The following is a 26,651-nucleotide window of genomic DNA, read 5'->3' as shown; positions in this document are numbered from 1 at the left end:
TTTTTGGGCTGTTCTCTGTTTTTTTTCTTATAGTGGATAATTTTTTGGGCTGTTCTTTTTTTCTTATAGTGGATAATTTTTTGGGCTGTTCTTTTTTTCTTATAGTGGATAATTTTTTGGGCTGTTGTCTTTATTTTCTTAGAGTGGATAATTTTTTGGGCCGTTACACCTCTGGGCCACTGTAAAAAGGGTCTGAAAAAAGGCCCCACTCCGACCCTGGATGAAAGTGTTGGCAGAACAGAAAAAAAACGACTCAAAAGTGCTGTCTTTGTCCTGTGGAAGATGGTGTTAGTTGCCTAAAGGCACTTAGTGTGTGTGATGCTGTCGGGTCAGCATGTGCACCGGACACACACACACACACACACACACACACACACACACACACACACACACACACACACATATTGATTTTACCATTCCCTGTGTTTGAACATGTAAAAGCTAAACTGACCGGTGCTCTGGTTTCCTCAGCGTCAGTGCGTTCCTGTTCAGTGGTTCACTGTGGTCCACTGAACAGACCTGGAGGGGGCCCAGGACACAGCCATGCCCCCCCCCCCCACTGCAGGGCTCTCAAACTCATGTTCTTTCAGGTTCCACATTCAGCCTGATTTGATCTGCAGTGGGGAGAACAAGTAAAATAAAAACAGAATAACCTAGAAATAATGACAATTCCAGATTTTTGTCTTTGTTTTAGTGCAAAAAAAACCCATTTAATTATGAAAATATTTTTATAAACTATTGAAACAAAAAAAGATGTGAATAACCTGAAAAAACTGAAACTTCTTAAGAAAAATCAGTGTAATTTTCTCAGTCTTCTTCCTCCACTTCTCATTAGTCCATGTGCATTCTGGATCAGATCTACAAAGACACTAAACACTGAGGAACAGGAAGAAAAGAGTTCAGACTGGACTGAATTTAATACAGACATTTCAGGTTGTTCATATTTGTTCAGGTTAGTCACATTTTATTGTTACAGGAGAGTTTGTAAATGTGAATATTTTCATCATTTAATGTTATTTTTTGCACTAAAACAAAATTTAACAAAAAATTTAAGCAGTCAATTCTAGATTTTTTTTTTTTTTTTGCTTAATTCAAGTTTTTTTTTTTAGTTAATTGAAGATTTTGGGTTTTTTTTTTTGCTTAATTCAAGATTTTTTTAAACTTAATTGAAGATTTTTTGGCTTAATTGAAGATTTTTTTTTCTAAATTGAGGATTTTTTTTGGCTTACTTCAAGATTTTTTGCTAAATTTGAGATTTTTTTTGGCTTAATTGAAGATTTCTTTACTTAATTGAAGATTTTTTTTTTTTTTTTTGGCTTATTTCAAGATTTTTTCCGTAATTCAAGATTTTTTTTGTTTTGTTTTGTTTTGCTTAATTCAAGAATTTTTCCTTAACTCAAGCAAAAAAAAATTTTTTTGCTTAATTCAATTCAAGACTGTGGAATTTTTGCACTTGGCAAAAACATCCCAGGGGCCGAACTGGACCCTTTGCATGTTTGACATCCCTGTTTTAGTGCAAAAAAGCCCCATAAATTTAGAAAATACTTACTTTCATAAACTATTCAAACAAAAAAGATGTGAATAACCTGAAAAAACTGAAACTTCTTAAGAAAAATCAGAGTAATTTTCTCAGTCTTCTTCCTCCACTTATCATTTCTACATGTGCATTCTGGATCAGATCTACAAAGACACTAAACACTGAGGAACAGGAAGAAAAGAGTTCAGACTGGACTGAATTTAATACAGACATTTCAGGTTGTTCATATTTGTTCAGGTTATTCACATTTTATTGTTACAGGAGAGTTTGGAAATGTGAATATTTTCATAATTTAATGTTATTTTTTGCACTAAAACAAAGACAAAAATTTGAAGTTGTCATTATTTACAGACATAATGTAATATTTTTTCACATCAAACCCAGAAGTAAATCTGCAGTCCTTCTTTTCTGTGGGTTCTTCTGCTGTTCTTATTGGACTGTAGATCATTCTGGTCTGGATGTGGAACCTGAACTAACATGAGTTCCACAGCCTGGACTGTGGAATTTATACACTTTGTAAATTCATCCCAGGGTCGGACTGGAACCTTTGACGGGACGCATTTGGGCCCCAGGACGCATGTGTGAGACCCCCCCCCCCCCAGTGTGTCCACAGTTAAAGGATGAGGCAGGTTCACAGAGGTCATGTGACTTTTTATTCAAAGTACAAACACAGTCACAGTCTGGAAACAATGAAGACGACAGTGTGAGAAGAGTTCTTCCATGTTTACACCCATGTGTGCTGGTTCATATTCACACTCCTACACTGAGCGATTCCCAAAGATGGACTCAGTTTAGTTTCAGACACTTTCCTCTTTTTAGTCTTATTTCTACACATCAGGAATCTACGACGGTGCATTAAAGCCACATAAGAAAATAAACACAAACAGATAAAACTCATAATTTTATGAGAATAATGTCAAATACAAAAAGAGTCATAATTTTACAAGAATAAAGTCGTAATGTTATGACAATAACGTCATATTTCGAGAATAAAGACATAATATTACAAGAATAACGTCATAATTTAAAAACAGGCGGGAAAAATATCATAATTTTACCAGAATACAGTCGTACACTGAAGATGTGAACAATCAAGGATGTTAAAATAATTTTAGGTCAGTCCAATGTAAAGTGGGTCAGAGCAGTAAAATACTGTCATTATAACCTAGAAATAATGAACACTGCACATTTTCCACTTTGGTTTAGTGTATAAAAAAAAAAGGAAAATTACACAGAAATGTTTACATTTACAGACTAGCCTTTTACAAAAAATGTGAATAACCTGAACAAATATGAACAGCCTGAAATTTCTTTAGAGAAGTCTGTGGAATTGGACCAGTATTCTGCCTCGGATTAAATGTTTTGTGTATTTGTAGATCCACTGTGTCTGTACGTTGTGATGCACATGTATAAATGATAAACTAAGGTGTAATATTGTTAAAATTGCACTGATTTTTCTTAAGACTTTTCATTTTGTTCATATTTGTTCATGTTATGTTCAAGTACAGTTCATAGATGTAAACATTTTCATTATGGAATTTGACTTTTTTTTCACTCAAAAACAGAGAAAACTTTGGCGTTGACATCATTTCTCAGTTCTTATCCTGTTATTTATATTATTTACTGGTCCGGCCCACTTTAGATCCTGTTGGGCTGAATGTGGAACTGAACTAAAATGAGTTTGACAGCCCAGCTCTAGTTTTCCATGTGCTGTATTTGATTGTTTTTACACTGTGTGCTTTTAAATTTATTGTTTTTATATTTATATTTTTTATTTTGTCATTTTATTTGTTGCACTTCGGTAAGGGCATCCTGAACCAATTTCATTGTAACTTGGAGCACACTGACAATCAAGCCTATTCTATTCTATTCTATTCTATTCTATTCTATTAGTACAACATTATGTTCATTAAATTATAAGTTGTTTTAAAACTGCGACTTTATTCTCGAAACATTACAACTTTATTCTTGTAGTGACAAGTGTTTTTATTTTTCCGACGTGGCCTAATACGCCGCGGTAATAATCACCTTAAACCAGGTAAAATAAATCATAATGTCACAATCATTTTATGAGAAGATAGAAAAATGTTTAATTTCAACTTTATGAGCAACATTGTAGAAAACTTGTAATGTAATAAAATCACCACCAGAGGCGCTGTTGAGTCTTTGTATTATAAAAGGAGCTGGTGTTTGGCCTTTTTGTGCTTAAAACCAGTAATAAAAACACTCCTAAAGAGAAACATCATACCACCAAAATCAGATAAAAGTGTAAAAATCAACTTAAAGGAAGATTTCAGAGGAGTTGTGTTGTCTGCGGTCGCCTGTGCTCCGTCCGTCCGTCCGTCACAGTACGGGGTAAACGGCGTACAGAGCGATGCCACACTGGTCGTTTTTGTTGCGTGCCATCCGGATGTAACCCCCTTCTCCAAATGTCTGTCCCCAGCTGAAAACAGTGAAGGAAAAAGAAACAAAAAACAGAATAATAGTCAAATATGTATCTAGGGATGTAACGATTACCGGTACAACGATAAACAACGGTAAAAGTGCAGACGGTTAGTATTACCGATTAAATTCTAATTCTCATGATAACTGTTTGATTACCGCACTTTTCCGGAGAAAACGCCTATGTAAAAATCTGCTTTTATGTCAAATATTTGAGTATAGTTTGAATTTATTACAGTTTTAATTGTATATTCCTAATATTTGGAACCACACTGTAAAAAAAAATCTGTAATTTAACAGAATTTTTACCGTTTATTTGACAGATTTTTCCTGTATTTTTAAGACACAGGAAAATATCAATGAAATGACAAAAACAGACTGATTTTACATATGAAATGTAAAATAACATGAAAAAACTGTAACTGTGAAAAAACATTAAATTTCCATTTTTTAAAAGGAAATTTTTTCTTGTCACAGAAAAATACAGTTAAAATACATTTGCAAATGTATCATCATTTCACAAATATTTCTTTTCTATTTATGAGTTTAAACTGTTCATTTAAAGTTTAATACTGTAAAAAATTATAATAAAATGGGATAAAATTACTGACACTTAACCATAAAAGAAGTATTAGTTCTGTCAGTTTAACCAGACTTGTTTGTTAATTGACAAATATCTTGTGTAATTACAGGAGGTTTCACAACAAAAATGTTGAATAAGTGTATTTTTGTGAATGTAGAACATGTATAAACACTGATAAACTGTCCAAATACAGTTTTTATCAGTGGATTGGACAACTGAGTCTCATTGAAAATTATTACCTCCGCCAAGGAGGTTATGTTTTTGCCAGGGTTTGTTTGTCTGTCCGTTAGTGTGCAACATAACTCAAAATGTTATGGACAGATTTTGATGAAATTTTCAGGGTTTGTTGGAAATGGGATAAGGAAGAAATGATTAAATTTTGGTGGTGATCGGGGGTGGGGGGGCCCACGGGGGGGGCACTGATCAGCCTTGACGGAGGTCTGCGCTCTCCGAGTGCTTCTAGTTTATATATATATTTATATGTAATTTGATTGTTTTAATACATGAAAATATTCTTTATTAAATATTAAAAAGTCAAAAAATATGCAAAATCTCATGTAAAGTTAGGGCAAAAAACTGTATTTTAATTATGGAAAATTACCGTATTTTTATGAGATGGTTATTTTCTGTTATTTTACTGTTTTTTTTTCAGCACCCCCCCACCCCTGATCACCATCAAAATTTTATCATTTGTTCTTTGTGCCAGTATCAACATTTCCTGAAATTTCATCCAATCACACAACAGCCTGGGGTGACTGTTTCTGTGTCTACCAAGACCCCCCCCCCCCATGTCATTAATTCTGTTTATTGTTTGGTTTTATTTCTTTGTGTTGAGCTGATGAAAACAGTCCACTTCCTCTGGGGATCAGTGAAGTGAAGTGAAGCCACTACACACGACAGCAGGAGGACAGTGACAGCGCAGACATCAGACCTGTTCTTCACCAGCCAGTAGTCCTGTCCGTTCAGGGTGCCGTAGCCCACCGCCAGGACGCCGTGGTTCACCCTCTGACTGCAGCCTGGATCATCATACACTCCTGACAAATAACACAAACACACGTTCAGGTCCACTGGGAAAACACTCCCACTGGACTTTGAACAGGTTATAGACACGACGGTGCAGTTCAGAAAAATCACACATATGAAAGTTAGTCAGTGTTGTTGAACTTCCCTTTAAGTCACATGATCACAGTCTGAGAAACGGATCGTACATGTGTCAGTAGGACTGTTCATTTTATGACACTAGTATGAGTGTGTGTGTGGACGAGTGTTTGTCATCGTGTTGTCGTTCCTTTGTTGGAGTCGACCAGTCGTGTGCAAGGTTAGAATAGTTTTGGATTTTTCATTCTAGTTTAGTTTTATTTAGTTTTGACTTCTTTTTTTCTCTAATTCAGTTAGTTTTAATTTTTTTTAGAGCAGCTTTGATAGTTTTTATTAGTTTTCATTTTTTTTCTAAATGCTTAGTTTTAGTTTAGTCGTCTCTTTTCTCTTCTTCTCTGTCGTCGTATTCAAATCCATCCCAGACAGGACTCTGCTGCTTTAGTCTCCATGTTTCCAGGTAGAGTGGGGACCAGAAGACGACTGGAAACCACAAGTGACGGACCCTTAAATATCCCTTAAACCCTTAAATATCATCATGCTAGCTAAAATTGCTCGAGTGATATAAATCGATTTTGTATCAATCCGACATTGACAAAGACAAAAACAAAGGGAATTTTATCCATATTTTTATATATTTTAGTTAGTTTTGTAAACACACAATACAGTTTCAGTTACTTATGTTTTTTTCTTTTAATTATAGTTTTTATTTATTTCAGTTAATGAAAATGTTTTTACAGTTCTAGTTTTGGTCATTTTGTTAGTTTTAGTTAACGATAATAACCTTGGTAGGAAGTAGAGTGGATCTAAAGTCTACACATTTCCGTTCAGTCTCAGCTGTTTGTTTTTACTTCCCCTCCTTAAAAGATTTCAGTTTGGTTTTCATTTGACTGGTACAGGTTATAGGTCTGACAAACGGTGGAAAAGATTTGAAATGATTTATCTTGTTGTCATTATTTTACATCAGACAAACCAGACATTTGAACAGGGGGGTGTAGACTTTAGATCAGGGTTCTCAAACTCCTGTTCTTTCAGGTTCCACATTCAGCCCGATTTGATCTGCAGCGGACTGAACCAGTAAAATAAGAACAGAAGAACCTATAAATAATGACAACTGCAAATTTTTGTCTTTGTTTTAGTGTAAAGAAAAAAAAAACATTAAATTATGAAAATGCTTTTATAAACTATCCAAACAAAAAAGATGTGAGTAACCTGAAAAAACTGAAATTTCTTAAGAAAAATCAGTGCAATTTTCTCAGTCTTCTTCCTCCACTTCTCATTAGTCCATGTGCATTCTGGATCAGATCTACAAAGACACTAAACACTGAGGAACAGGAAGAAAAGAGTTCAAACTGGACTGAATTTAATACAGACATTTCAGGTTGTTCCTGTTTGTTCAGGTTAGTCACATTTTATTGGTACAGGAGAGTTTGGAAATGTAAATATTTTCATAATTTAATGTTATTTTTTGCACTAAAACAAAGAAAAAAATTTGAAGTTGTTAATTCAAGATTTTTTGCTCGATTCAAGATTTTTTCACTAAATTGAAGATTTTTTTGCTTAATTCAAGATTTTTTTGGGGCTTAATTCAAGAATTTTTTTTACTTAACTGAAGATTTTTTTCTTGGCTTATTTCAACATTTTTCCCTTAATCCAAGCTAAATTTTTTTATTTTGCTTAATTTAATTCAAGATGGTGGAATTTTTACTGTTAGAGCCATTTTTTGTGCTTCAGTTAAAAACTCATATTTAGATTTGATTTATTATTAATCATTTATTTATACTATATGAATGTTGAGTAATAATTGCATAAGTCTTGACATTATTGTGATGCCATCCTATTGGCTGCTAAGATTATAAAAATGTAAAGAAAAAGGAGCGGAACCGGAAGCCTGAAGCCAGGAGCATCACAGTCTTTTGACCGTCATGTCATTTAATTTAGAAATTCCTCTTTTGTTTGTATCAGTCTAAGTTTTCAGTAAAGACCACACAAACAGAAAAGCTGGATTCCAGACCCTTTGTTCACTGATATGTGTCGTGTACAGAAGAACTCCGAGGTTCATGGCTAGTGGGTTATACGCCACGTTCACATTTACACTTTGTAAATTCATCCCAGGGGCCAGAATGGAACCTTTGGTGGGCCACATTTGGCCCCCGGGCCACATGTTAGAGACCCCAGGTTTAGATCCACTGTGTGACTGTGTGGACTATGTCATGACTGTGTGAGAACCAGTGGGTGGAGATGAACATGTAGGTATGTGCTTGTGTGTGGGGGGTGCTGTCTGGAACAGTCGTACTCACCACTGCTGTAAAAAATGAACTGGGTCCGTGTTGCATCAATTGCGACCGAAACTGGTCCCACGGAGGCCAGGGCCTGCTTCAGAGCGTCTTCGTTCCCTTGAGGAACCCAGCGGTACCCAGAGCAGTTAGCTGCACGGTAGGCGGGGTTGTAGCGACACTGCTGCTCCTAGAACCACAAACACAAACGGACCTCACATCTGGACCTTCTGCTGATAAACAGACCTCACATCTGGACCTTCTGCTGACAAAAGGACCTCACATCTGGACCTTCTGCTGACAAAAGGACCTCACATCTGGACCTTCTGCTGATAAAAGGACCTCACATCTGGACCTTCTGCTGACAAAAGGACCTCACATCTGGACCTTCTGCTGACAAAAGGACCTCACATCTGGACCTTCTGCTGATAAACAGACCTCACACCTGGACCTTCTGCTGACAAAAGGACCTCACATCTGGACCTTCTGCTGACAAAAGGACCTCACATCTGGACCTTCTGCTGACAAAAGGACCTCACATCTGGACCTTCTGCTGACAAGAGGACCTCACATCTGGACCTTCTGCTGACAAACAGACCTCACATCTGGACCTTCTGCTGATAAACAGACCTCACATCTGGACCTTCTGCTGACAAAAGGACCTCATATCTGGACCTTCTGCTGACAAAAGGACCTCACATCTGGACCTTCTGCTGACAAAAGGACCTCACATCTGGACCTTCTGCTGACAAACAGACCTCACATCTGGACCTTCTGCTGACAAACGGACCTCACATCTGGACCTTCTGCTGATAAACAGACCTCACACCTGGACCTTCTGCTGACAAAAGGACCTCACATCTGGACCTTCTGCTGACAAAAGGACCTCACATCTGGACCTTCTGCTGACAAACGGACCTCACATCTGGACCTTCTGCTGACAAAAGGACCTCACATCTGGACCTTCTGCTGACAAACGGACCTCACATCTGGACCTTCTGCTGACAAAAGGACCTCATATCTGGACCTTCTGCTGACAAACGGACCTCACATCTGGACCTTCTGCTGACAAACAGACCTCACATCTGGACCTTCTGCTGACAAAAGGACCTCACATCTGGACCTTCTGCTGACAAGAGGACCTCACATCTGGACCTTCTGCTGACAAACAGACCTCACATCTGGACCTTCTGCTGATAAACAGACCTCACATCTGGACCTTCTGCTGACAAAAGGACCTCATATCTGGACCTTCTGCTGACAAAAGGACCTCACATCTGGACCTTCTGCTGACAAAAGGACCTCACATCTGGACCTTCTGCTGACAAACAGACCTCACATCTGGACCTTCTGCTGACAAACGGACCTCACATCTGGACCTTCTGCTGATAAACAGACCTCACACCTGGACCTTCTGCTGACAAAAGGACCTCACATCTGGACCTTCTGCTGACAAAAGGACCTCACATCTGGACCTTCTGCTGACAAACGGACCTCACATCTGGACCTTCTGCTGACAAAAGGACCTCACATCTGGACCTTCTGCTGACAAACGGACCTCACATCTGGACCTTCTGCTGACAAAAGGACCTCATATCTGGACCTTCTGCTGACAAACGGACCTCACATCTGGACCTTCTGCTGACAAACAGACCTCACATCTGGACCTTCTGCTGACAAAAGGACCTCACATCTGGACCTTCTGCTGACAAAAGGACCTCACATCTGGACCTTCTGCTGATAAACAGACCTCACATCTGGACCTTCTGCTGATAAATGGACCTCACATCTGGACGTGTTCCTGACAGGGCTTTGGTTGTGAATGTCTGAGCACATGATGTAGAACTAACAGGAAATTAACACTTCATTTAAAACTCACTGATGTGTCTGTCAGGTTAATGAAGGTATATTCATACATGATTTAAATGAGTTCACATTAGTCCAGTGATCAGCATTAACCATTCATCTACCAAGCATTTGTATCGCAGTTTGTACACGCAAGTGTTTTTATACATAGGTCTTTTTATTATACATAGGTCTTTTTTATTATATACGAGGGCTGTTCAATAAGTTCATGGCCTCACCCAGAAATACTGGTTGTTATAATACAGGATGTTACATTCTTTCGTGATGGGATAGTGATGCTTGAACATCGATGGACCAAGTGCATTGCTGTAAATGGAGATTATGTTGAAAAATAAAATATAAATTATCAGTCTGTGTTGTTCTGTTCTGGGTGAGGCCATGAACTTATTGAACAGCCCTCGTATTTATTATATATATATTTCTCTTCTTCTCTGTCGTCGTATTCAAATCAATCCCAGACAGGACTCTGCTGCTTTAGTCTCCATGTTTCCAGGTAGAGTGGGGACCAGAAGACGACTGGAAACCACGAGTGAACACAAGAGACGGACCAAAAAGTGTCGTATGGTGCCGCTAGCTAAAATTGCTAGAGCGAAATAAATCTATTTCATATCAATCCGACACTGACAAAGACGAAAACGAAGGGAATTTTATCCATAACTTTTATCTGTTTTAGTTAGTTTTGTAAACACACAATACAGTTTCAGTTATCGTTTTTTTCTTTTAATTATAGTTTTTATTTATTTCAGTTAACGAAAATGTTTTTATAATTCTAGTTTTCATCATTTCGTTAGTTTTCGTTAACGATAATAACCTTGGTTGAATGGTGTTAAATATGTTTGAAAACTGAAGAAAAGGATCCTCACAGCACAGCCTCCATCCTCAAGGTAGGAGTCTGATGGAGCAGGTACAGGACAGCCTCCTGCCCCCCGTACCCCCCCCATATGTGAACTGAAGTGGGTCTAGTTCAGGGTTCTCAAACTCATTTTCTTTCAGGTTCCACATTCAGCCTGATTTAAACACCAGTGGGCCGGACCAGTAAAATAATAACAGAATAACCTATAAATAATGACAAGTCTAATTTTTTTAGTGCAAAAAAATAACATTGAATGATTAAACTATTTCTATCCCAAAAAAAAAAAGATGTGAATAACTGGAAAAAACTGAAAGTTCTGATGAAAAACAAGTACAATTTTATCATTATGCCTCAAACTTATGATTTCTACATGTGCATTTACAGATCAGACCTACCAAGGCATAAAACAGGCAGAATATTGTTACAATTGCACGTTAGTTTTCGTTAGTTCTCGTTAGTTTTTGTTAGTTTTTGTTAGTTTTTGTTAACTGTAATAACCTTGAGACTAAAGTTGGGAGAAAGCAGCAGAGTCCTGTCTGGGATTTATTTGAATAGACGACAGAGAAGAAGAGAAAAGATATAGAAAAACTAAAATTAATACCAAAACTAAACTAAACATTTAGGAAAAAAAAGAAAACTAATACAAACTATCAAATCTGCTCTAAAAACAAATTAAAACGGAATTAGAGAAAAAAAAACTCCAAACTAAATAAACTAAACTAGAATGAAAAATCCAAAAGTCTTCTAACTTTGGTGTGTGTCTAATATATTTTGGGGTGAACAGGGTGAATGTGAGTCCTCCGGGGGGGGGGCTGCAGCGTGGCCCTCCTACACACACACACACACACACACACACACACACACACACACACTCCGCCTGCAGGACAAACACTGGGTCCTCTCCTGTTCATTTACTGCAGCTCTAAACACATTCACAGCAGATCCTCCGACAGTCAGTGGTGTGTGTGTGTGTGTGTGTGTGTGTGTGTGTGTGTGTGTGTGTGTGTGTCTGCCGCTGCCTCCGGCTCTTCATACACCCACACCGCTGTCTGGGACTCTGGACGGTAACGGTGGAAAACGTGACTTTGCACCCGTTTCCGACATTTCCAGGTCGACTGTTTGGATTTGTTGCAGAACCAGAATCACTCACAAAGCAAAAGCCAATCAGGTCTATTTTTAGCCGACAGATTTGAACCGACACATGAGCAGGGCCGTGGACTGGTGAGAATCTGGTGATACAGTACATATCACAATACTAGGATCACGATATATCGCAATACAGTGGTCCCTCGTTTATTGCGGGGGTTACGTTCTAAAAATAACCCACAATAGGTGAAATCTGCAAAGTAGTCCGCTTTATTTTGTACAGCTGTTACCTCCACCAGCACGTACGGGGATCGCTTTGCTTTGTGTGTTTGTTTGTTTGTTTGTTTGTTTGTTAGCAAGATAACTCAAAAAGTTATGGAGGGATTTTCATGAAATTTTCAGGAAATGTTGATACTGGCACAAGGAAGAAATGATTACATTTTGGTGGTGATCGGGGGGGGGGGGCAGATCTGTCTTGGCGGAGGTCTGCGCTCTCTGAGTGCTTTTCTTGTTTGTTTGTTTGTTTGTTAGCTACTTTACAGGAAAACTCTTCCACCCATCTTTCCCAAATCTTCCCCACAGATAGGCCTAGGCCCTGGGACCAGCCCAGTCCATTTTGGTCCCAGTAGGACAAAGTTCAAGGTCACAGCAAGGTCACAACATCTACAGTTTTCCATCTGTCATCATTGAGACATTTTCCAAAACTCATAAAACATTCAAAATGACTCCGATTAGCCTCCAATTGGATCCACCTGTAGCTTAGAACAATCTCTTGTATCTCGCACAAAATCGTCCACATCCACTGTGGAATGTGGACTCTGTGGACATTTACACTGAACATTGAAAATCCCATTTACCACACAGTTAAAATTAGAACTCAACTAATATTGATGTGAATTGAATCTAATTGGACAGACACATGACTGGGACCAAGCTGCAACTTTGTATGAAATATCGTTCCGCTCCATTTCTCTTCTGTTCCGCTCTGTTGACTTGTGTTATTTTTTATGCACCATTTTCAAAAAATCATAAAAAATGCAATTCGTGAAATATCATTCTGAAATGTGTTTTGCACATCCATAGTTAAACAGAAACAGTCGACCCACACATGCTCACTGTTCGGAGTGCCTGGTGGAGGTTTGCGTTCTCTGAACACTTGTTCTATATGTTCTCAGGCTGTAAAAGCCCTCACCACACACTTTATACACTTTTCTCAGACAGGCATTTACATTTTCTCACATTTCTCTCTTGTTTAAACACTCTCAAAGTTCGAACCTTGGTAGATTTTACAAAATAAGTACAGTATTACAGAATGAAACCACAGATCAAAACCTGTTTTCAGGCCCAAACGTCTGTTTGAGAAATAAAAATATAAACGTTTTCCTGCCGTCCTTATGTTATTTTCCTCCTTCTTTATGTAACGAACCAAAGATTCCTTTACTCTGTCATGGCGCCCTCCATGTTGTACATGTTCTTCATCAGAATCAGAACACTTTATTCACACCAGGGTTTTTATCTGAGTCCAGCAGAAGCCCTTCTGTCACACTTTCCACACCTCTTATCTATTATTTTAATTTAAAAAGTCTTCTCTGCTGCATCTCTGCTCCTATACGTTAATTTAAAATGCCTAATGATTTTTACTGTATTGTATTTGAATGTATTTTAATATCCCCATGATTTTTGTACTTTTTTTTTAGCTTGTCGGCCGACAGGCTGTAAGCTACTGTCGTCATGTGGCGGCATCTGTCAGCTGTTACAAACTTTCAATTGTCTTCTTCTCTGAAACTCCAATTCCAATTGACTTCAAACTTGGTATACAGCTTCTGTATGAAGATGTCAACACAAGGGATTGAAATTATTTGGACCTGGATCTGATTCTGGATTTGGTGCCACTTTGAAAAATTTTTCCCATTATAACAGATAGGAAGTGGACTGATCCAGTAAGTCAGTATCAATGATATCAAGTGTGAATTTGAATTTTTTACAGATCTGATTGGAATATGACCAGAACATGGGCTATTTCTGTAATAGAATAAATACACAGAACTGGAGGAGAATAAATGGATCTGGATACATTTCCCAAAGCTTTGAATTTGGCCGGTAAGCTCCAGGGCCATTGGTCCTATTTTTATAGTTACGTTCCTTTGTATTACTGTATTATTATCCTCACTAAGAGTTTGTAATTTTCACAAGTTCAATAAAAATCACACTTACCACGCCTCTGTAGGGGTACGAAGCGTCCGAGTCGATGCCGGGGTTGTCGATGACGTACTGGAAGGCCTTGTGCATGAAGCCGCCGTTGCAGCCGTGGTTTCCGTACTTGGTGGAACAGTCCACCAGGTTCTGGGGGCTCAGGTCCACCAGCTTCCCTGTAGTCCGGGCTAACAGACCCTCCAGGGCTCCTGCGGCACTGAAGGCCCAGCAGGACCCACAGCTGCCCTGGGGTCAAAGGGCAACGGGTTAGAGGAACAGCAGGAACAAACACACTGTAAAAAACACACACACTCACAGGCAGTAAACGCTCCGCTGGTGGACTGAACACTGAGGGTTTCCCACAAGATACACAGAACATATTCATTTATACACAAAGAAACACCGTTTAAACCAGGAGTCTCAAACATGCGTCCTGGGGGCCAAAAGGTTCCAGTCTGAGTCCGGCCCCTGGGATGAATTTACAAAGTGCAAAAATTCCACAGTCAAGGCTGTGGAACTCATTTTAATTTAGGTTCCACATACAGACCACACTGTAAAAAAAATCTGCAATTGAACCGAATTTTCACTGTTTATTTTACAGATTTTTCCTGTATTTTTAAGATACAGGAAAATATTGATGAAATGACGAAAACAGACTGTGATTTTACATGTCAAATGGAAAATAACACAAAAAAAACTGTAACTGTGAATAACCATAATATTAGTTCCACATACACACACACACACACACACACACACACACACACACACACACACACACTGAACAGTTTTGTGCTGAACACTGACCCCTGGGGGACATCACACAGAATGTCCACAACTGCACTCACCCAACTTTACAACTGCTGTCTTTACGAAAGAACTATTCAAACATTTATTTTGAGTTTATTTCACATATATTCTCTGATGATTATCTAACCTTTTTCAGGTTATAGGTTATAGATTATAGGTTGTAAATTATTGATTATAGGTTATAGATTATAGGTTATATGTTATAGATTATGGGTTATAGGTTATATTTTATAGATTATAGGTTGTAGGTTAAAGATTATAGTTCATAGATTACAGGTTGTAGGTTATAGATTACAGGTTATATGTTTTAGATTATAGGTTTTGAATCTTTTTGGGGGGCAGGTTTTGGACCTTTTTGGGGAGGGGGCGGTTTTGGACCGTTTTGGACCCTTTGGGGGGCCGGACTGGACCCTTTGGAGGTCGGTTTTGGACCCTTTTGAGGCCTGGTTTTGGACCCTTTGGGGGAGCCGGACTGGACCATTTAGGGGGCCGGTTTTGGACCCTCTGGGGGCCGGCTTTGGCCTGTGGGCCGTATGTTTGACACCTGCGACATCAAAGGCTGTGGTCAAGAGGACATGACCCAGTGAAAACGTACATCTGAGGAATGAGATGAGGCGTCTGCGCTTTCATTTGATCCCTGATGACATCACTATGAGTCAATGATGACGTCACTGAGTAACTGATGACATCACAATAAGTCACGGATGACATCACTATGAATCACTGATGACGTCACTACGAGTCACTGATGATATCACTGATGACATCACTGAGTCACTGATGACATCACTACGAGTCACTGATGATGTCACGAGTCACTGATGATGTCACGAGTCACTGATGATGTCACTACGAGTCACTGATGACATCCCTGATGACATCACTCTGAGTCACTGATGACATCACTGAGTCACAGATGACGTCACTATGAGTCACTCATGACATCACTATGAGTCCCTGATGACATCTCGAGTCACTGATGACATCACTATGAGTCCCTGATGATATCACTGAGTCACTGATGACATCACTATGAGTCACTATGAGTCACTGATGACGTCACTACGAGTCACTGATGATGTCACGAGTCACTGATGATGTCACTACGAGTCGCTGATGACATCACTATGAGTCCCTGCTGATGTCACGAGTCACTGATAACATCACTACGAATCACTGATGATGTCACTACGAGTCACTGATGACATCACTCCGAGCCACTGATGATGTCACTCTAAGTCACTGATGACATCACTCTGAGTCCCTGATGACGTCACTCTGAGTCCCTGATGACGTCACTCCAAGTCACTGATGACATCACTATGAGCAATTCATGACATCACTAGGAGTCCCTGATGACATCACGAGTCACTGATGACATCACTACAAGTCACTGATGACGTCACTATGAGTCCCTGATGACGTGACTCTGAGTCCCTGATGACATCACTGACTCCCTGGTGGGCCTCACCTGCATCTTGACGCTGGTCACACAGCCCTTCTGTCTCCAGTCCACAGTGTCTGGAATGTCAGCTCCAGACGTTCCTGTAAGAGCAGACGGCGCCCTCTGCAGGTCGGTGGGAGGCCGGAGCGTCGCAAAGGACTGAAGGATTTCCTCTGTCGTCTAAAAAACCACAGAAAATGATGAAAGCAGGAGGTTTAGATCCAACTGGAACAGCTGTAGTCCTTTTCAGTCCTTGTACACTGAAAAAAAAAAAGATTCATAAGAAAGTGAAAGTAAAGCCTTATTTCTACAACATTTGTCTTATTTTTCATCCAAACAGAAAAAAAGCTTGCCAAGAATTTATTTATGTATTTATTTTTATTTAGTGCTAGACGAATATTGTGACAGAAAACAAAAAAAAACCACAAACAGACCAAAAAGAGTTCATAAGACACAGACATTAAGCAAAAGGAGGACGGGTGCAAACACAGGGTTATTTACAGAGCGTTTGTGTGGACGTGTGGAATTATTTATGGTTATTTTGTGTGAGTTGGGCATATTCAGGTGGAGACAGAAGAGGGAGTGAAAACAAAACTGACAGTTTAGTAAGTACAAGGGTCAAAGGATACGAGTACACAAAAACAAGACATCAGTAGCTTTTCTATACTAGGATTCAGCTCAGTTCAGTTTTTTTGTAGAGCTCTGTATCACTACAAGGTTGCCTCACAGGGAAAATAAATCTCTCTCCCTTTTTCTTGCTCCTGTTTTCCATTCCCTCGTACCAAGGTTTGTTCATATTTCCAAATGATCCCATCGGAGGATCCAGACAGTTTTCCTTCTTTTCCCCTCAAACCACTGGAACAACTGTGTCCATTTCAGAACCTGAACTAATGACCCAAACTGACCGTATTTGGACCCATTTGTTGTTGTCTCCAGGTTTAAACCACGACAGAAATGACCCACATTTGAACATGAGCTGGACTCATTTGGTCCAGATGAATGTGGCAGAAACATGAAACCACAGACACACTGGGTCTGTCATTCAGTCCACGTTCAATGTGTGTCTCTAACATGTTGGACTTCACACTTTTTGGACACATATTCTACATCTATATGTTCACAGACTCAACACAAGCCCCCAAACCCCCCCCCCACCCCAAAATGACTGATTCAACCTGCACTGTCCATGTGTTCAGGGTCACTTTTGTACTTTCAACCTGTGGGCCAGATTGGACCCTCTGGAGGGACAGATTTGGCCCACGGGCTGCATGTTTGACACCCCTGATCTATAGCCTACATACGTGTGTATATATGTATATGTATATGTTTATATATGTATGTATATGTATATCTGTAGATATGGTCAATATACAGTATATTATGTTCAAGTTGAATAAACTGACTTTACTATTAGAGGTGTAAGAAAATATTGGTTCTGCAACATAATGAGATATTTCATTTCACAATACTGTATCGATATTAAAAAGTACAGTATGAATATTTTAAGGTATTTATTCAAATGCAGATATTGTGGAGGTTCATTTTTGTTCTCTTGTTTTTTTAATATATTTTATTTATCATTCTTTAACACTCTTTTATTAAATAATGTTAATTCCTTTGTTGGTATCGCACAAAAATACTGTTCTGATGTTAGTTGTGAACTAATAGAATCTGAACATTTGAACAGGATCTGAAACTGTAATGTCTGTAAAACTGAATTTCAGTTTGAACACAGGAACATTTGTGATAGAACATTAGATCCTGTTGGGATCAAATAAAAATGTGTTTAGTATTTGTGCAGATCACTGGTGTAATTCAATTCTTCAAGGAAATAATCATTTAAAAAAAAAGAAACAAATAAAAAATTGCCTTTTAACAGTATCATGATATATCGTGATATATCGTATCATGATCCTAGTATTGATTTGTATCATATTGTCAGATTCTTGCCGATACACAGCCCTATTTACTAGCATTCCTTGACAAATTTAATCCATTGTTCTGATGACAGTGTGAATGACTGTGAACTGGGTCCACGTGAGTCCACATGGGTCTACATGGGTCCACATGGGTCTACATGGGTCTACATGGGTCACAGTCACAGAATCCTGTTGAATTGTTGTTGACATTTCTGCTCAGACAGTCACTGTTTGGTGAAGTTAGACGTAAATGTACAAATATGAGCAGGAGTTCAAAGTGAGAGGACAGAAGGTAGAGGACAGAAGGTAGACGTAGAGGACAGGAAGTAGACGTAGAGGACAGGAAGTAGACGCAGAGGACAGGAAGTAGACGTAGAGGACAGGAAGTAGACGCAGAGGACAGGAAGTAGACGTAGAGGACAGGAAGTAGAGGACAGGAGGTAGACGTAGAGGACAGGAGGTAGAGGACAGGAAGTAGACGTAGAGGACAGGAGGTAGAGGACAGGAAGTAGACGTAGAGGACAGGAGGTAGAGGACAGGAAGTAGACGTAGAGGACAGGAGGTAGAGGACAGGAAGTAGACGTAGAGGACAGGAGGTAGAGGACAGGAAGTAGACGTAGAGGACAGGAAGTAGACGTAGAGGACAGGAAGTAGAGGACAGGAAGTAGACGTAGAGGACAGGAGGTAGAGGACAGGAAGTAGACGTAGAGGACAGGAAGTAGAGGACAGGAAGTAGACGTAGAGGACAGGAAGTAGAGGACAGGAAGTAGACGTAGAGGACAGGAAGTAGACGTAGAGGACAGGAGGTAGAGGACAGGAAGTAGACGTAGAGGACAGGAGGTAGAGGACAGGAAGTAGACGTAGAGGACAGGAGGTAGAGGACAGGAGGTAGACGTAGAGGACAGGAGGTAGAGGACAGGAAGTAGATGCAGAGGACAGGAAGTAGATGTAGAGGACAGGAGGTAGAGGACAGGAGGTAGACGTAGAGGACAGGAGGTAGAGGACAGGAAGTAGATGCAGAGGACAGGAAGTAGACGTAGAGGACAGGAGGTAGATGCAGAGGACAGGAAGTAGACGTAGAGGACAGGAAGTAGAGGACAGGAGGTAGAGGACAGGAGGTAGACGTAGAGGACAGGAAGTAGACGTAGAGGACAGGAAGTAGACGTAGAGGACAGGAGGTAGATGCAGAGGACAGGAAGTAGACGTAGAGGACAGGAGGTAGAGGACAGGAAGTAGACGTAGAGGACAGGAAGTAGAGGACAGGAGGTAGAGGACAGGAGGTAGAGGACAGGAGGTAGACGTAGAGGACAGGAAGTAGACGTAGAGGACAGGAGGTAGATGCAGAGGACAGGAAGTAGACGTAGAGGACAGGAAGTAGACGTAGAGGACAGGAGGTAGACGTAGAGGACAGGAGGTAGAGGACGGACCACAGCTGAGTGGGTCTGGACCACAGGATGATCAAAGGTACAGCTTAGTTTATACAAACGTCAGGCTTTTATTCCACATCAGTCAACAGTTGTGATGTTAACACTGATATAATCATCCACCATCTGAGCAGACTAAACCCATATATGATCATCTGTGTTCACCACTAAACCATGTTGTTCTTCCAAACGCTCCGAACTAAAGCTGCCTTCACATGCTATGGGAATGATGGGAAATACCATTTTTACAAACCCCCCCTTTGTGTTCTCGTTGGGTTCATGAAGTGCTTTATAATTTCAAGTTTGAGAAACTCAGGTTTACATGAAAATCTGTGAAATCATTTCCTGTTACTTGGATCCTTTTTCAAACAATATAGAGAGGATTTATGTGTGTAATTATTTATTTACTTTTTGCTATATATTTTACTTAACAGTAATTATTGTAACCTCCGCCAGGAGGTATTGTGATCACTTTGCTTTGTGTGTTTGTTTGTTTGTTTGTTTGTTTGTTTGTTTGCAACCTTACGGGAAAACTCTTCCACCCATCTTTCCCAAATCTTCCCCACAGATAGGCCTAGGCCCTGGGACCAACCCATTCCATTTTGGTCCCAGTAGGACAAAGTTCAAGGTCACAGCAAGGTCACAACATCTACAGTTTTCCATCTGTCATCACTGAGCAATTTTCCAAAATTCATAAAAAATTCAAAACGACTCTGATTAGCCTCCGATTGGATCCACCTGTAGCTTAGAACAATATCTTGTATCTGGCACAAAATTGTCCACATCCACTGTGGAATGTGGACTCTGTGGACATTTACATTTAACACTGAAAATCCCATTTACCACACATTTAAAATTAGAACTCAACAAATACTGATTGGAATTGAATCTAACTGGACAGACACATGACTGGGACCAAGCTTCATCTTTTTCTGCTGTATGGAACAACCTGGAAACTGTGGAATTTAAACAGAAATAGTCGATCCACACATGCACACTGTTCAGGGTGCAGGGCGGAGGTTTGTGTTCTCTGAACACTGGTTTATTTACTTCTAGTTGAATTGTTCTCTTTATTTCTTTCTGTCTTATTTGGGTCTTCAGTGATTGGCCTGTAGTGGAGGGATTGGGAGTTGACGTTCAGACGTGACAATCAATATTTATTCTATATTTTTTATATTTTATGTTGTACATCACACTGTCTGTCTAAACTGTTCTATCAATAAAGTCAAAAAAATTAAATAAAATACTAGTTACAAGCTCCAAACTATCACATGAACGCCCCCTCATGTTGTATTTTCCACTGGAGAAATGGGAAAAATTTACATCCATGAGATGAAAATGACCTTTGACCTTTTCAACATGGAGGAGAACAATGAGGCATTCATGGCCAATGATAAATGATGTTTTTATTAACGTTCTGCTGCTGTTAGCTGATGATTTTACACATTTATAGTTCACACAATTTGTAAAAAAATACAAAAAGTTACAAAAAAATAATACTAAATGCTGTATCATTAAAATGAGCACGTCCAAAACTGTTTCACTCATGTATCAGGACACTATAAATTATGTTTCTGGCATTTTTTCATTTCATTAAGACAACAGAAGCACTTGAACACAGCACAGTGGTCATTTCAAATTCACTAGTGTTCCCGACAGCACCTGAAGGCAGCATAAATCTGACTTGTGTAGTTGGAGTCACACATTGACCAAGTCTGCGTGAACGTTCAGTGAGTAGCTGTGGTGCTGGGGTCAAAGGTCGAGCTTAACTGATGCGTTAACACAGGGGTGTCCAACTCATATTCTTCTGGGGACCACATTCAGCTAAAGTTCATCTGCAGTGGGCCGGACCAGTAAAATAATAGCATGATAACCAATAAATAATGACAACTCCAAACTGTTTAAGTGCAAAAAATAACATTCAGTTACAGCAATATTTACATTTACAAACTATCCAAACAAAAAGGATGTGAATAACCTGAAAAAAATTAAATTTGTTGAGAAATATAAGTACAATTTTATCAATTCTACTTATTATTTATACATGTGTATTACAGATCAGATCTACTGAGGCACAAAACATTTAGGAACAGGTAGGATATTGTTAAAATTGCACTTGATTTTCTTAATAACCTATAAATAAATGATAACTCCAAATTTTTGTCTTTGTTTTAGTGCAAAAAAAACCCCAAACAATTACATTATGAAAATACTTACTTTTATTAATTATCCCAAAAAAAGTGTGAATAACCTGAAAAAACTGAAATTTAAATTTAAAAAATGAAGAAAATTTAGTGCAATTTTCACAATATTCTGCCTCAACTTATCATTTCTACATGTGTATTACAGATCAGATCTACAACGGCACAAAACATTAGTAACAGGCAAAATATTGTTCAAACTGTGCTTAATTTTCTTTAGACATTTCAAGGTTGTTCATATTTGTTCAGGTTATTCACATTTTATTGTTACAGGATTGTTTCTTAATGTAAATATTTTCATAATTTAATGTTTTTTGCACTAAATCAAAGAGAAAAAAATGGTGTCATTTTTTTTTTGACACTTATTTTTTATTAGTCATTTTATCCCTTTTTTAACCCTTCCATGCATGAATTATGAAAAACAATCGAGATTCTTTTTTTTTTTTTGACTCATTTTGTTAGTCAAAATTAGGCTAAATTTGAAATGCATTTTGAATTTTTAATTAAGAAGAAATTTAACCTATAAGACCCAGGAAAGTACAAGTTTTGGCTTTAATTTAATTAAACAATATTGGAAACACCATGATGCAACAGTTTTTTCAGATGCATTTTTTTAATGGAATGTCCTTTGCCGTGGACAGTTGTTTTGTTTTTGGGTTTTGTTGTATAAAATTGTGAAACTCTTGTCCACAAACATGGACAGAAAACTCATAGATGGGTCTTTGGAGGTTAACTTTAGGAGATCACAGAGCAGTCCAAATTCTAAAACTAAGATGGTCCTTTTTTTCATTGTATTGCTTAGGGTTTATGGAGACTACCCCCATGTGGTTTGGACAATACTGCCTTTATAACCCTTTGGAGAGTAAGCTTCAACTATATGTCCACAAAGTTCAAAACTGATAAAACCTGTGACCAATCATGCAGTAATGTTGCAGCCGCTACAGCAGATGTTATTGTAAAATATACACAATTAAAACAAAGAAAGTCAAATAAAAAGAGGCTGCCATGTATCAACAGCTCTCTTTGGGACCTCATGAAACAAAGAGACATGGCCCTCAAAAGATTCCTTAAGTTAGGGCTAACTACTGAGCATCACATCTATAGAAGCTTGAGAAATAAAGTTACTATGCAACTTCGAAAAGCAAAGGCACATTTCTTTCTCAAAATAATAAAAGATGCAAAAGGCAACAGTAAACTCATATGGAGAAGCATGGACAAGCTATTGGGAAAGGAAAAACCAAAATGCGATGACTTAAGCTCAAAATAAATGATGTTATCCAAAACAACAACACTGATCTAGCAATACATGTTAATGATTATTTTTTAAACTCTGTGTTACAAACGGCAAAGGGTTTTTCTAAACCGAACTGTGTTTATGAATTTCACTGTGATGCTTCTGCTCTTGAATTGTGTAATATAGATGAAGGAAATATTTCTAAAATCATATCCAATCTTAATAATAGTAAAGCTAAAGATATATTTGGCATTGATACTGCTTTTTGAAAGAACACAAAGAAACTTTACAGGGACTACAGGTGGAAATTAGCACTAGTGCTAGACCCTGGCACACTACATCTCTCCTTTTTAAGGTTAATGTATATTCTGCATTGTCCCTGTCTAAACAAATAAATAAATAAAAAATAAATTTAAAAAAATGTGGACGTCATGCATGAAAGGGTTAAAAAAAAAAAAAAAAGGTGTTGTCATTATTTATAGGTTATTATGATATTATTTTTGAGTTCCATGTCCTAACTTGTATTTTGCAAATTCATCCCACGGGCTGGACGGGACACTTCGGCGGGCCGGTTTTGGCCCCCGGGCCACGTGTTGGACACCTGTGTGTTAACGTCAGTGAACACGTCCTCCTGAACATGTGAATGTTTGTGCGGTGACAGCGTCTCACCAGGTCTCCCATGTGGTTCATGCTCAGGGTGTAGCTGTGGAGGCCCAGCGACGCCTCCAGGTTGTGGGTGGTTATGAGCAGCACGTTTTTCTCCCACAATTCCCTGCGGCTCACCTCCTCAGCCTTAACGCACGCACGCACGCGCGCACACACACACACACACACACACACACACACACACACACACACACACACATATATATAAAACCATGAGTCACATGAACAGTCATTTTAGATATGCACATGTTTATGAAATACACGTTTCACAGAGTAATGGGATTACAATAACACATATTATATTGCACAAAGATAAAAAGAAAATTCTGTTTTATTTTTCAACTCTGTGGATGTTTAGTCACTAGTAGCAAGGGGTGTAAGAAAATATCGGTTCTGCAATATATCGCGATATTTCATTTCACAATACTGTATCGATATTAAAAAGTACTGTATCAATATTTTTAGGTATTTATTCAAATGTAGATATTGTGGAGGTTCATTTTTGTTTTTCTGTTTTTGTTTTTTTCTTACATTTTATTTATTATTATTTAACACTCTTATTAAATAATGTTAGTTTTTTGTTGGGATTGAACTAAAATAATGTTCTGATGTTAGTTCTGAACTAATAGAATCTGAACATTTGAACAGGATCTGAAACTGGAATGTCTGTAAAAGAGTATTTCAGTTTGAACACAGGAACACTGTGTGATAGAACATTAGAACCTGTTGTGATCAAATAAAAATGTGTTTAGTATTTGTGCAGATTTCTGTTGTAATTCAATTCTTCAAGGAAATAATCATTTAAAAAAAAAAGAAACAAACAAAAAATTGCCTTTTATTCGTTTAATTTTTTTCCCTTTTTTTTCTTTGCCTTTTTAACAGTATCATGATATATCATGATATATCGTATTGTGATCCTAGCATCGTGATTTGTACTGTATCGCCAGATTCTTGCCGATACACAGCCCTACTAGTAGCTGCATAACATCAAAAATAAACATCGACCATAATCTGTGTATCGTTGGTTCTTTCATATTCAATTCAGAATCCACAATCAGAAAACGAAAAAAAAGACTTTTTTTCATTATTTATGTACAAATTAAAAATCAAAATAACAGTTGCTTTTCATTCTTTCGACTGTATGCACAAATTAAAAATTGGAAATAATCAAATGGACCAAATGTGGGGTTTAATGTTGACATTTTTATATCTGATTTGAAGTTCCTGACTTGTTGGTGTGTTGCTGTGGACAGCGGTGGGTTTGCTAGTATTCTGTCTAATGCATTCTGCGATACTGGAGAATTTGATGTTATTCACAGCAAGGTTATTATCGTTAACCAAAACTAACGAAATGATGAAAACTAGAATTGAAAAAACATTTTCGTTAACTGAAATAAATAAAAACTATCATTAAAAGAAAAAAACGCTAACTGAAACTGTATTGTGTGTTTACAAAACTAACTAAAACGGATAAAAATTATGGATGAAATTCCCTTCATTTTCGTCTTTGTCAGTGTCAGATTGATGTGAAAGCGATTTATTTGGCTCTAGCAATTTTAGCTGCTGGCACCATATGATATTTAAGGGTCCGTCACTTGTGTTCACTTGTGGTTTCCAGTCGTCTTCTGGTCCCCACTCTACCTGGAAACATGGAGACTAAAGCAGCAGAGTCCTGTCTGGGATTTATTTGAATATGACGACAGAGAAGAAGAGAAAAGAGACGACTAAACTACAACTAAACTAAAACTAAGCATTTAGAAAAAAATTAAACTAATAAAAACTAGCAAACCTGCTCTAAAAATGAATTGAAACTGAATTAGAGAAAAAAAAAGTCAAAACTAAATAAAACTAAACTATTAGAACCTTGGTTCAGAGCCAGCAAACACGTTACTGTGAAGGAGGACGACATGACAACTGGAAAACTGGACCGGGTCTTCCAGGTATCGTTGTTTTGTCTAATACAGTGGGTCCATGGGAGACGATCTAAGGAGAAGACACTAAAACTAACACACCAACAAGTCAGGAACTTCTAATCTGATATAAAAATGTCAACATGAAACCGACATTTGGTCCATTTGATTATTTCCAATTTTTAATTTGTGCATACAATCGAAAGAATGAAAAACTGTTTTTTTGATTTGTACATGAATAATGAAATAATGAGTCATTTTTTCCTTTCCTGATTGTGGATTCTGAGTTGAATATGAAAAGAACCAATGAGACATGGTTTATGGTCAGTGTATCTGTTGGTAATTAGATTTTCTATTTGGAAAAAAAACAAACAAAAAAACCCCCCACAAACTTTGTTTGTTTTTGGCAACTTTTTGCTCACAACAACGTTAACTTTAGAGACTAAGATAAATTTTACCAGTAACATTTTTAAAACATAGAACATTTCAGGTGTTTTTTTTGTTTTTGTTATATATATATATATATATATATATATATATATATATATATATATATATATATATATATATATATATATATATATATATATATATATATATATATATATATACATACATACATACATACATACATACATACATACTGAACAAAAATATAAACGCACCACTTTTGTTTTTGCTCCATTTTTCATGAGCTGAACTCAAAGATCTAAAACTTTTTCTGTGTACACACAAGGTTTATTTCTCTCAAATATTGTTCACAAATCTGTCTAAATTTGTGTTAGTGAACACTTCTTCTTTACTGAGATAATCCATCCACCTCACAGCTGTGGCAGATCAAGATGCTGATTAGACAGCAGGATTTTTGCACAGGTGTGCCTTAGGCTGGCCACAATAAAAGGCCACTCCAAAATGTGCAGTTTTATCACACAGCACAATACCACAGATGTCACAAGTTTTGAGGGAATATGCACTGGTCATGCTGACTTCAGGAATCTCCACCAGAGCTTTTGCCTGTGAACTGAATGTTCATTTCTCTACCATAAGCCATCTCCAGAGCTGTTTCAGAGAATTCATGAAGAAGACTGTGCGAGGAAAATGGTGGTCACACC

The 26,651-nt window shown here is 38.1% G+C and overlaps 1 protein-coding gene across 1 annotated transcript in view; it reads right to left on the bottom strand.

Moving 5' to 3' along the window:
* Positions 1–3,271: 3,271 nt before the first annotated feature.
* Positions 3,272–26,651, bottom strand: part of LOC115436223 (cathepsin S-like) — a 32,792-nt gene continuing 9,412 nt past the window's right edge. The window contains exons 3-8 of the mRNA XM_030159010.1: positions 23,633–23,755; positions 16,213–16,365; positions 13,953–14,177; positions 7,958–8,123; positions 5,494–5,596; positions 3,272–3,980 (exon numbers count right to left, since the gene is read on the bottom strand). Of these exons, the coding sequence (XP_030014870.1) occupies positions 3,881–3,980; positions 5,494–5,596; positions 7,958–8,123; positions 13,953–14,177; positions 16,213–16,365; positions 23,633–23,755 (870 nt within the window). The 3' untranslated portion in view covers positions 3,272–3,880. The remainder of the gene's footprint in view (positions 3,981–5,493; positions 5,597–7,957; positions 8,124–13,952; positions 14,178–16,212; positions 16,366–23,632; positions 23,756–26,651) is intronic.

This window comes from Sphaeramia orbicularis, chromosome 16 (genome assembly GCF_902148855.1).
Source record: "Sphaeramia orbicularis chromosome 16, fSphaOr1.1, whole genome shotgun sequence".
Taxonomy (NCBI): Eukaryota; Metazoa; Chordata; class Actinopteri; order Kurtiformes; family Apogonidae; genus Sphaeramia; species Sphaeramia orbicularis.
The sequence above is the reverse complement of the archived record's forward strand: the minus strand, read 5'-3'. Positions and strand labels throughout refer to the sequence as shown.